General features: G+C 31.9%; 1 protein-coding gene across 1 annotated transcript; it reads right to left on the bottom strand.

Annotated features, from left to right (window-relative positions):
- Positions 1–9,996: 9,996 nt before the first annotated feature.
- On the bottom strand, positions 9,997–10,820 carry LOC141660764 (mini zinc finger protein 3-like). Its single transcript, XM_074467753.1, has one exon. The coding sequence runs from the start codon at positions 10,555–10,557 to the stop codon at positions 10,261–10,263; it is 297 nt and encodes a 98-aa protein (XP_074323854.1). The 5' UTR covers positions 10,558–10,820; the 3' UTR covers positions 9,997–10,260.
- Positions 10,821–11,418: the final 598 nt, after the last annotated feature.

Here is an 11,418-nt window from a genome sequence, read left to right as displayed (position 1 = left end):
CTCCAGAAATGGCTTCGTGGTTGGGAGTTGCCAAAAATAGGGTCTTCGGTAATACTCAAATATGCTCTACAAATTGCCTCATCTAGCTCGAGAGTAAGGGATTTTCCTCTTGCTGGTAGTACAACCGACATTGTTGGTGTGGACTATTTCATTGTGGAAGATGGTTGCAGAGTTGATATAGATAGACAATGCAATTGAAGAATTGATGTAGAATATAATGTAGCCACTTGGTGGTTGAGTATTAATTTAATTGACAATAAAAACTACAACTACATGAATTTAATTTTCTGTCAAAAAGAACCTGTTATGGTGTTTAATAATATACACTTCACTAGGTTGTTCCGTTTCCCTCCTTATCTACTTCCCTCCTTATTTTAAAAAAAAATGTGATGTGGCAAGTATAGCACAATGCTATATTTTGTGCTATATATATTTTAGCATACCATTGGATTGATGATTTTTGTTTTAAGTGTTATAATATAGATATAGCACATCATTGGACATGCTCTAAATTCTTTTCTAAGCGTGTGCTATTCAAGCATCACAGAAGCCAGAATTACATTCAACCCCCCTTTTGTAATTCTTGTTACATTGTTTGGGAATAACAGACCCGACCCGAGTCGTGGCGGCGCGGGGCTGGGCGGTGACGCGCGTGTGAAGCATGTAAGAACACCATGCACCATCACACACCTTAGTAGTTGTACACTACTCCTGTGTGTAATATAATATAAATCCAACACCCCCTTTATTTATTTCAATGTGGGACAAAATAACACATTCTCATTTCAAGTTTTTACAACCTACGCACTTCAACTCTATTTCTCTATGGATTTCACTAAAATATTACTTAGATCTATATATAAAAGTTTAAGTTCGCATAACAAGGAACACTTTACAACCGTTAAAATCTGGAATTAATATCAAGAACATAGAATAAAATTATGCTCTAAAACTCTATTTTCTAACATTACTAGTGTTCAAAAAGTCAGGAAGCCCTTTAATTAATTTTACGCAAACATGTCTATTTATATATCGATACAAAGATAAGACCTAGTTTGTAGAATAAATAAAAGAGAATTTGGAAAAAAATATGTGGCTTCACTCACACAAGATTAATGTTTATTAATAGAAAACCAAGGCCTTGATGTTTTAATAGCACACGGGAGTACTTAAAAAATATAGAGAGGGAAAAAAGAGAAAATAGAGGAAAGCAAAACATAAGATAGAAAAGAGGAAAAAAAAGAATGAGAAGGCACTGTAAAATTTTCTCTTCTTGGATTATGGACTTCTAATCCATACATATTCTTACTTAGGAGACGAGATTTTGGTTGCTAAAGTAGTTTTAAGGAGACTTGTTAGAATTAATAGACAACAGCGATAAAAGGTTAGTGTAACTCAGAATTTTATTCTAATATAATTATGTTTACAAGTTTGTTTTAATTACATGATCATGAGTATATAACTTGAATATATTATTTAATTACATGTGCGGGTTGTGAAATGTTTATATTATATGGTTTTATACTTACCGTGTTGTGCTGGCTATAAATTATTTATAATCGTATAGCCGTTACTTGAATTTTGTTGAAAATGTTGTAAAAATGCATAAGCACTTGAATTAATTAAAAGTGTTGTGACCGTCAATACTATAGTATCAACTATCAAAAATAGGTGTGGTTGTTATAACAGGTGCCTCATTGATCAATTGATCGAGAGTGCCTAACTAGCCTTTTAACGTGAATTAGTAGCATTTGTGGCTATCAATGTGAATTTTTAACTTTTTGGCTATCAACATGAACTATGAGCCCATGAGCAATCAACGTGAAACAACGTAAAATCCGGAATGATACTAAAAGATTGATCGGTCATAACAACAAAAGTCAAGGAAATACTAGCGCCTATGTATTCATGTACATAGCACAAGTATCTTATTATTCTTAGATATGTGTTAAATTTGTCAGAATAAAAGTTATGGTAATTTATGCTCATTGAGTTGCAAGTCATATCAAATGCAAATACTTTATAGGTTATTATAAAAACTAGACTTTTGTGTGATATCAAGTTGGAAGTGAGGCTTAAGTCACAAGTCGGCCAGCTAATATTCCGGACTCCTTACTCTTCAGCACTTTGTGTATATAACTATATGTTTTGGAAGTCAATTGTAATGTTCTGTGTCAAAATTTATTTGTATAATTAAGTAGAAATGTGGGTTTGTATTTGTAATAAAAATATCTTCGTGGATTTAAAATTTGAGCACTTGGATCTATCGAGTCTTATGACAGTTATTTATTTAGATTAAATTATTGAAATACTATAAGGTACAAGGGTGTCACAACCAAATGCTTATGTGTTTTGCTAGGCCAATCTCTTATATCATGGAAGTCAAAAAAACAAAAAAAACAGTCAGTGGTATCTCGCTCGTCTACAGAAGCAGAATATCAAGCTATGATGCTTACAACTTGTGAGATTTCTTGCTCGAGTACTCTTCTCAAAGACATGGGCCTGATACACTTGCCACCTACTTTGCTTTGTTGTGACAATCAAGTTGTATTGTCTATTGTTGCTAACTTAATGCTTAATGAACGCACCAAATATATTGAAATTGATTGCACTGTATTCGAGACAAAATAAAGTCTGGTGACATTAAAACTCAGTATGTGCCTTCTCATGCTCAGGTGACTCATATTCTTACTAAGCAATTGACTGTTAAGCAACATCATTCTTTGCTGAAACAACTCGGGGCTGCAATTGTTGTTGTTGATCCTGCATGTGATTCTGCTGCTGTTGATGACTGTTGCTAATTATTGGATTGTGTTACTGCTTGTTCTAAGCATTTGTTTCATTCTATTCTCTAAAACTATGTTCAAGTCTGCTGGTTCCGTTTTCTCACTTCCAGGCAACTTGAGGGGGCGTAATGCATAAAAAGGCTAAGGTTATATTTGTAATAAGTTGTAATGTTAGGGTCATATTAGTCTTTTCATATACATTATGTTATAACGGTTTTGTACAAAGAGGGGCTGTTTGACAAACTTATAAGTCAACTTAATGACTTATAAGCCCGCAACAACTTATTCGACGAGTGTTTGTCGGTTCAATTTCATGTTAAATTTGCAACTTATAAATTGATAAGTTGAATGTTAGTAACGACGTACTTTTTCTCAACTTATTTTTATTTTTCGCATTTTTGTTAATTTTTGTTTTAAAATAGATATTTCTAAATATTAATCTAACTTAAAATATAATAATTGAGATAATTTTATTTTAAAATTATTTATTTCAGTTCATTTATGAAAAATAATTATTCCTTATAAGTAAATTATACAAACACTTATATGACTTATAAGTATTCATCAATTTACCAATTATATCAATCATTTTAAATCATAAGTTAATTATTTTAAAATTTCACACAAACTCTGATCAATCGTCATTTATACATTAAGTTGGAATAACAAACTATTATACTTCTTGTCATTTTTATATCATCATTTATATTTGTCAAATATGAGCCCGAAAATAAATTCCATGAATAGTTCACATTGAAACTGTTTGAAATACCTAACAGAACTTTTTTCGATTATACATTAAACTTGATTCTATACATTCAAATTGGGTTAATTTGCTAAAGACGATTGGGCTCAATAGGATCTTGAGATGTAAAAATAAAAAAAGTGAAACAGTCTTCTGGGTCTGTTTTCAAAAAAAAAAAAAAAGAGTCTTTGTGGGCCTAATAATTAGCCACACTCTATAACATTATAAAGCCCAATCCGCAACTCTGCTAGCTGCTACCCAATAAACAATAGTTCATTGCAGAGAAGCCGAAGTTGGTCACCAATTCTCAAAATGTAAACATGTATTTCACTATACTTTCCTTGTTAACTCGTTTATATTTGTGTTTGATTCTTCGACTCTAAGAGTTCGTAAAAGAATAATGTATTTTCTACTCATATTTTTACTTAATTTTATTTTGTTTATAACCAAACTCGTATTCGATTCCTTACAGTTACATAATTATATAAAATTGTAAGTATAAAAGGAGTTTTGATGACATTAACATTTTAGTTTACAAACGTTCACCGCGCAACATAACTATATAAATTTATTTCACCTTTTTCGTTTCATCTCGAGTTCAATTTTCTATAAATATGTAAATAAATTTTATATATGTGATTTCATTTCAAGTTCAATTTGTAGAACTATGTAACTAAATAATACTATTTATTTGTTTATATTTATAAATCTCGGTCCGTGCGAATCATCATCTAATTTAATATCTTTTTTTTAATAAATATAATTTATAAATTTACAAGTAAATATCTGTTTTCACAAATTTTAGTAGGAACGAATTCACAAACTAGGACGACGTAGCATTTAATTTAATGTAAATAGACAAATTACAAACACGAAGTGGATATAATAGTAGATTCCTTCAAATCCACTCAGGTAAACGAAATAAAAAAATCAACATGAATCGGGATGAGTACGTGAGAAACTACCACTCGTGACCTTACAATAATTTAACAAGGGGGGGGGACAGGAATGACTGAACAAATAGTATGAAGCGAAGGTACAAAAAAGCAATTGGAATAGCTGAATAGTGGAGGATGAAGAACTCATTAAAATGCACGCACGGTTTCTTCTGCTGCTCCTTCTGTACCCTGTACTACGTGAGGGACTCACTGTCACTGACTCATGCATAGTGCATACTCACAGTTTGTACAACTAGTGTTCTCTATTCAATTATTCTCCTTTTCTGTTTTTTTTTATCTTTCTTACTCCTGTTACCGCAAATTTTGTTGTCAAGAGAGAAAAAAAGATTCCACTTTCAAAATTACAATATTGACTTATATATGATCAAGTATAGAGAGAATTTACGGAAAAGAGAAAGTAAAGTTTTTTAATAAAATAACTTGTTATCATTTATGAGAGAACATATACATAATAATAAGGAAAAAAAATTTTAAAAAAAAATTTTAAAAAAAAATATTATAATAATAAAACTAATCCAACAATAATAAATTATGTAGGTTAATCTCTCCCTCTCAAACTCACGACAGTGAATTGAGAATTTGTCGAAAAAGAAACGGAGTCATAAAATCAAACTATCTAAAGTTGCAACTGAGAAAACAAAAGTATCCAAACGAAACCAAATATAGTCACAAATCCAAAACAGCCAAAAGTTTCTAACGGAATTCATAGCACATCAATATAATAGGAATCCTCCAAACACGCAGCAACATAAGAGAAAACGGAGCAATCCAAGTGTATTCGGCCCAAAACCAGAGTTAACAATAAATTCAATTATCAAGAAAATAATTGTGCACGTTATCTAATTAAAACAACTTTATAACTAAAATAAATTTGCAACCATCGAAACTAAATTCAAATAACAAATTCGTAACCATCGAAACTAAATTCAAATATAAAATGCAATCCAAACAAACTCTACATAGCCGAATTCAAGTCAACAAACTGTATTCAATTCTCAACTAAATAAAACTGTATCTCAATTCAAATTGTATCCAAATCTAATCAAATCTTGCGAAGGGCCACTGTGCCTAGAGCACCAAATAAATTAAACCAATGTGCCTAAAATATCAAATAAACTAAACCAATTACTCGAAGGGTCAATGCGTTTAGCGCACCAAATAAACTAAACCAATACTCACTAAGGGTCAATGTGTCAAGAGCAACAAATAAACTAAACCAGTTCTTTAAAGGGTTAATATGGCTATAACACTAGATACAATAAATAAAAGGCGGATAAGTATACAGATGGATAAGTATACAGATGTGCATAGGGTTACCCCATCATCAACACGAGAAAAGGAAAGGAAAATGAGAGAGAAAAAAAATACTATCAAGGAGCCAATATCATCAAAAAGAGACCGTGTGCGTTATAGTTCCAACCAAAACTAACTGAAAAATTGTATGAGAGTCCCAAGTAAAAACAACAGAAAAAAATATCAACAAAAATGAGATTCCCAACCAAAAACAGCAGAAAAAACCTAACCAAAATCAATTTTGTTTACCCTTGAAAAACTGAACGAAATCGAAGGAAAAAAAAACTCATAATTAAAACTCAAAATTAGCTAAAAAGATAAAATAAACGATTTGAGGAAGAAGAAGTCGAGAAAAAATAATAATCAAAATACATATTTTAAATCCTACATGTAAAAGCCAATCTGATATAACTCATCATCAATCTATCTAGGATTGAAACATATTAATATCATGATAAAGTAGAAAGAGAAGGGAGAGAGAAAAGAGAAAAGTAGGTTTTCTTATATGATAACTTGTTAACAATTATAAGATAATAGAATTTATATAATCAACACATATATCTTAACAAGTAAATTATTAGAATAATGAAATTATTCACAATAATAATAGTAGGATTTGTCTATTGTGTGCCCATAGACACACTCTATACACTAAATTTCATTCACTTTTAATAATGTGGCTAATTGTAATTTGTGGGGATTTTTATATATACGGGGTTCATCATTATTAATGAGAATGAGCCAATCAAAATTTTGCCCCTGCACTTACATGCATTCGAATATACAGTGTTGGGATCTATATACGTCCTGGAATGTTGCATGCATGTCCATTTGATTAACATGGCACCAGCAGCCGCACCACCCACTTCTCTACCGTGACCTCAATTCAGAGATGGATAAGGTTTCATAGCACGATATGTTGAGTAAAGTTTAGTGGCCACTCTTTTTCTCGGAATAAAGAGGTTGATAATTCAGTGCTTGAATATATAAACGTGTGTGAGTGTTTATATTTTGATCCGTGAAATAAGACGCCAATATTTTAGTCCTAACAAACTTTTGTGAGTATTTATATTTCGATCTCTGAAATAAGAGGTCTGAAAAGTGAATGATAATATGTGTGTGAGTATTTATATTTCTGTAAATGATTTTAGAAGAAAGAGGTACCAGCTTAGATATATGATTTGCAGGCCCATAATAATAAGCAAGAATGAATTAACAGGTTAGATAATGTAAGGGGAGGCCAATGGTATGCCAAGGGAGTGGGCTAGATGGAGTGAGTGAGTTGGCACCACCACTACTGTTTGTAATACTACTAGTAGTATATTCCATCTTCACACTGCACCATAGATTTGTCTTCTTTTAATAATTTTACATAAATTGAATCAAAGGTATACTATATACTACTCCACTCCATTTCTTTGACCATGCCAGTACTGTTTCTTTCATTATCATTTTCAAGTATCGGAAAATAATTATGCAGGACGGAAGAGTACCTTCGCAACTTTTACCCTCCTCCCTGCATCTGTGCACATGATCACGGTCTTTTCAACACTGCACAACCTACATGGCCCTCTCTATTTATATATGTACGTGAGGTGCCAATGTTCATTCATATAGTACACTATTTTATGGAAACATGACATTTCGGTCGGATTACGGGTGAAAACGGTCGGACAACAATTTGACATCATTTGTTGATCGAATGTCCGATTTTGAACTTTCGAAAGGTTAATTGATTTTAGACATCGGTTACGTGAACACGATCTTAATAAACATTCATTTAACATCTTAAAATTTTACATGAGCTATTACGTAACATGATTATAGAGCTTTTATTGGCAGGATATACTCTAATCAACTTTCTATCATCTCCGATATTCTCAATATTTTAAAGATTTATTGTTTCAAAGACGGACGCCGGTGAACTAACAGTCACACCAAAGACACTAAACTTGCTTCATTTTTAATCAAGAAACCCAAAGTGATTGGTCTTAATTTGCTTGAGAGTTAGATACCAACTCCACTATATTAACCAGTACTACTTAATATTCGTATGATCTACTACCTACATTAAGGTTTGCTCTCAGACATCCTTAAAAACATAAAGAATAGCTGGAATGCCTGCAGTGTATATAGAAGCAGTGAATCAAATGGTGAATAATTAGCAGTAAAAGCTGACTTCAAAAATAAGGTCAAATTAAGCTGGTGAACTAACTCCTCTTCGATCTCAAATATGGTCGTACTCTGAGCAAAAAGGGGCCGATAAGTAACAAGGATACATATTAGGGTCTGTCTGGAGTATCTCAACTTATAAGCAAAATTTATAATTTATAAGTTGATAAGTCAAAGTTAAAGTAAAGACGTAATTTTTTTCAATTTATTTTATTAATTTTAATCTCTAACGTATATGTTTTTAATATTTTTCTAATTTAAAATTCATGAATTAAAATAATTATATTTAACAAATATTTATTTTCATTTATTTTAGTTAAAATTTCATTGACTTATAAATAAATTTATTGAAACATTTATATAATTTTAAGTATTGATTTAATAATCACTTGTATTACAATTAATCATTTTAAGTGATAAATAACTTATTTTAAGATGATGAGCACCGGCACGAGCTCCTAGCATCTTAAGGATCCAAGACAAACTTCAACGTGAGGGCTGACTAAAAAACAGACTCTAAGCTAGTGAATTCTAGCTACAATTTGATCCCAAAAATGAATTTATTAAGCAGAAGGGGCCTATTTATAACATGATATAATGCATATTACGCAAGGTTGATACTAAGTTTTAAGGACAGAAACTAGTTCAACGTTAGGTGCACCACATGAGGGTCATTCATCATAATGATTTCGAATAAGACAATGACTAAAGACCTAATTAATTAGTCGACCAATTATATAATCATGCATAAATTATACACTCGCATAATTAAGTTCTATCTGTCCAGATACCTTCTTAAAACATCCAGGGACAGACCCAAGATTGCTACTGCTGCTGTTACTTGGCAAATATAGAGAGTGGTCGAGCTGGTACAGTGCATATGAACAAACTTACAAACAGCAGACCAAATATACAACTTCGAATTGACATGCTTTATAAGCTTTCACAGATGCAGCCATTATATACTAATTACACAGTAACATTGACCTCTAACTTGCTAGCTGCATCAACTAAGTACACATGCTGTTGACACGTAGACTTATACAGTTATCCGTGATTTCCGCAACTAGTTATAAAGTATAAGTTAGTTAGGATGTCACATTTAATTATGATGATTATTTAGAAACTTATTCTTAATTATAGAGATCTACATTATTGTGAGGATAAGTACTTGACAAATGACATACACTAAAACACATAAATTAATACAGTCGCGTGACTGAAATATAATTAAGCTTCCCCAATTCCATATACTAAAACTTAATTCAACGACCACACTAACTCCTCCTTCCGTCAAAGTTCATTCAATTTAACCACAAAAAGTTAAATGAGTTGGGGACTGATGAAATATAGCAATACAAAGAGAGATAACCTACCATAAAAACAAAACATTGAAAGGAGTACTTGTTAAAAGATATTAATACGATTCAATCAGTAAGTCCAAATTCTCATACCTTGAATTTTAGGAGAACCGGCAATTTAACATGATATCTATGTTTTAATAAAGAACTATAGTACATGGAATAGAAAATGGGGGAATAGAAAAATGAAAAGAGAGTTGGATCAGTGTAGGCATTGTCTGCCCTGTGGTCTCTTGATCAGAACGCCAATGTGTAAACCACAAAGAGGCCTTATTATATTCATGGAACTAAATGAGCAAAACTGATTAAACTATAAGTAATAGCAAAGAGGCCTTATTATATTCTTGGACATGACAAACCTGTATTGTGCCACCATTTATGGATGTGATAGAATTTGCATGAAGCTGTAAAGTGCCACTCCTATATATATATACTTACTTCTCTTCTACAATGTTCTATGATTCTATCCTTTTTCTCATTCTGTAAATGATCATTTTTATATACAGACACATTACACGATGATTAGAACGTTGGTTCGACATTCATATGATTATTGGTGTTATTATAATCGACATCGAACTTGAACTCGAAATTAACTTAAAACAAGAAACGTAACTAATTTACAAGAAAAGTTAGCAAGCTTTTGCTAGCTTCGGCTACATATATATATGCCATGTATATGACATGAAGCTTGAATATATAAAAACTCATGTGAGGAAACTTACACATATTTGTATAATCATATCGATCACTTAATTAATTGAGCTCAGAAACATGTATACAATATATTCAAACATGATCACACTGATGAATTAAGTATATAGATTAAGATCACTATTTTGCAACAGTGAACTTGTAAATTAATTCAGTAACGCAAACACGGATTCTTTAATTTGTACAAATATAAATCTCCATTTTTTTTTGTTGATTAAAGTTGGATCCGATTAAGCACCAGTAGTACGGGAGTAAGAATTAGTTGAAAATGACTCAGAAACTACCTCATCCACTTCTCTCCTATGAAAATTCCTGTGACAACCGCAAGCTGCACAGTTAAGAGCTTCCGGAGAACCTTCATCTCCATTCGCCATAAATTCTCTGCAACCATCCACAGCATAGCCTCCAATATTCGCCGCGTGATTCTTCTGGCATTCTCCGTACCTCACACTTCTCGCCATCGATGTGCTGCTACTTCTGCCTGAGTCTCCTCTTGATCTCACTACCACTTGACGCTTCTTCATCATGTACTAATTTAATGTAACCCTAATACTTTTAAAAATTCTAGCTAGCTTTCTCGAAACGCAGATCTGTTTATGTATACCAGATCTAAATTGGATTTAAGTAGCTATATAAAAATTGTAGATGAGAACAAGTAGAAGAAGAAAGAAGAAGCTAGGTAGCTGGTGGGCTTCTTACGCTAACCCTAACATGTTCTGCTATTTATCAAAAGATCATGTTTTTGAGTTTAGAAGTTTATATTTATATATCAACAGGAACAATGAGTGGCCTTATTTTATTATTTCATGTCATTTTACTTGATAATTACTTTGTAAAATGATTTTATTTCTTGGTTATAATAATTTGATGTCCAGCTTGCTGGCCAATCGAAGAATGACACCTAATGCTCACAAGTTACAACAATTATATGAAAAGCCAGCACTGAGACACACTAAAATTTGTTAACAGTTGGACAAAACAGAAGGGAATGACTGTAATACTACTATACTTGCTTTAAGCCCAACTACTTGAGCATAAAGGCACGGTTGTTTAGAAATTGTTTTTTTATAGCTAAACTCGTGGAAGTCGAACTTTGACTCTCTTTTTTTCAGAAACCAAGATATCGACCGAGAATGTGCAAGTGAGACACTTTAAAAAGAAAAACTTGTTAAAAGAAGATTTAAAACATAATATAACCCCGCAAGTAACAGCGTATTTACGAATCCCCGACTCATTTGTTTATAGGTGTAAAATTCTTGTGTAATATAGGTGTAAAATTGTTGTGTATTAGATGATGGCGATCGAATTATTCTCGATCATATTTATTTTTTATCAAATGTTAAATTGACTGGGCAAGACTAATGTCACGTGTACACGATATGTGTTGG

The sequence above is a fragment of the Apium graveolens genome, chromosome 5 (genome assembly GCF_009905375.1).
Source record: "Apium graveolens cultivar Ventura chromosome 5, ASM990537v1, whole genome shotgun sequence".
Lineage (NCBI taxonomy): Eukaryota > Viridiplantae > Streptophyta > Magnoliopsida > Apiales > Apiaceae > Apium > Apium graveolens.
This window is presented reverse-complemented; position numbering and strand designations above follow the sequence as displayed.

Coding starts and splice junctions, on each gene's coding strand:
- LOC141660764 (XM_074467753.1), bottom strand. CDS start 10,557: ATGATGAAGAAGCGTCAAGTGGTAGTGAGATCAAGAGGAGACTCAGGC.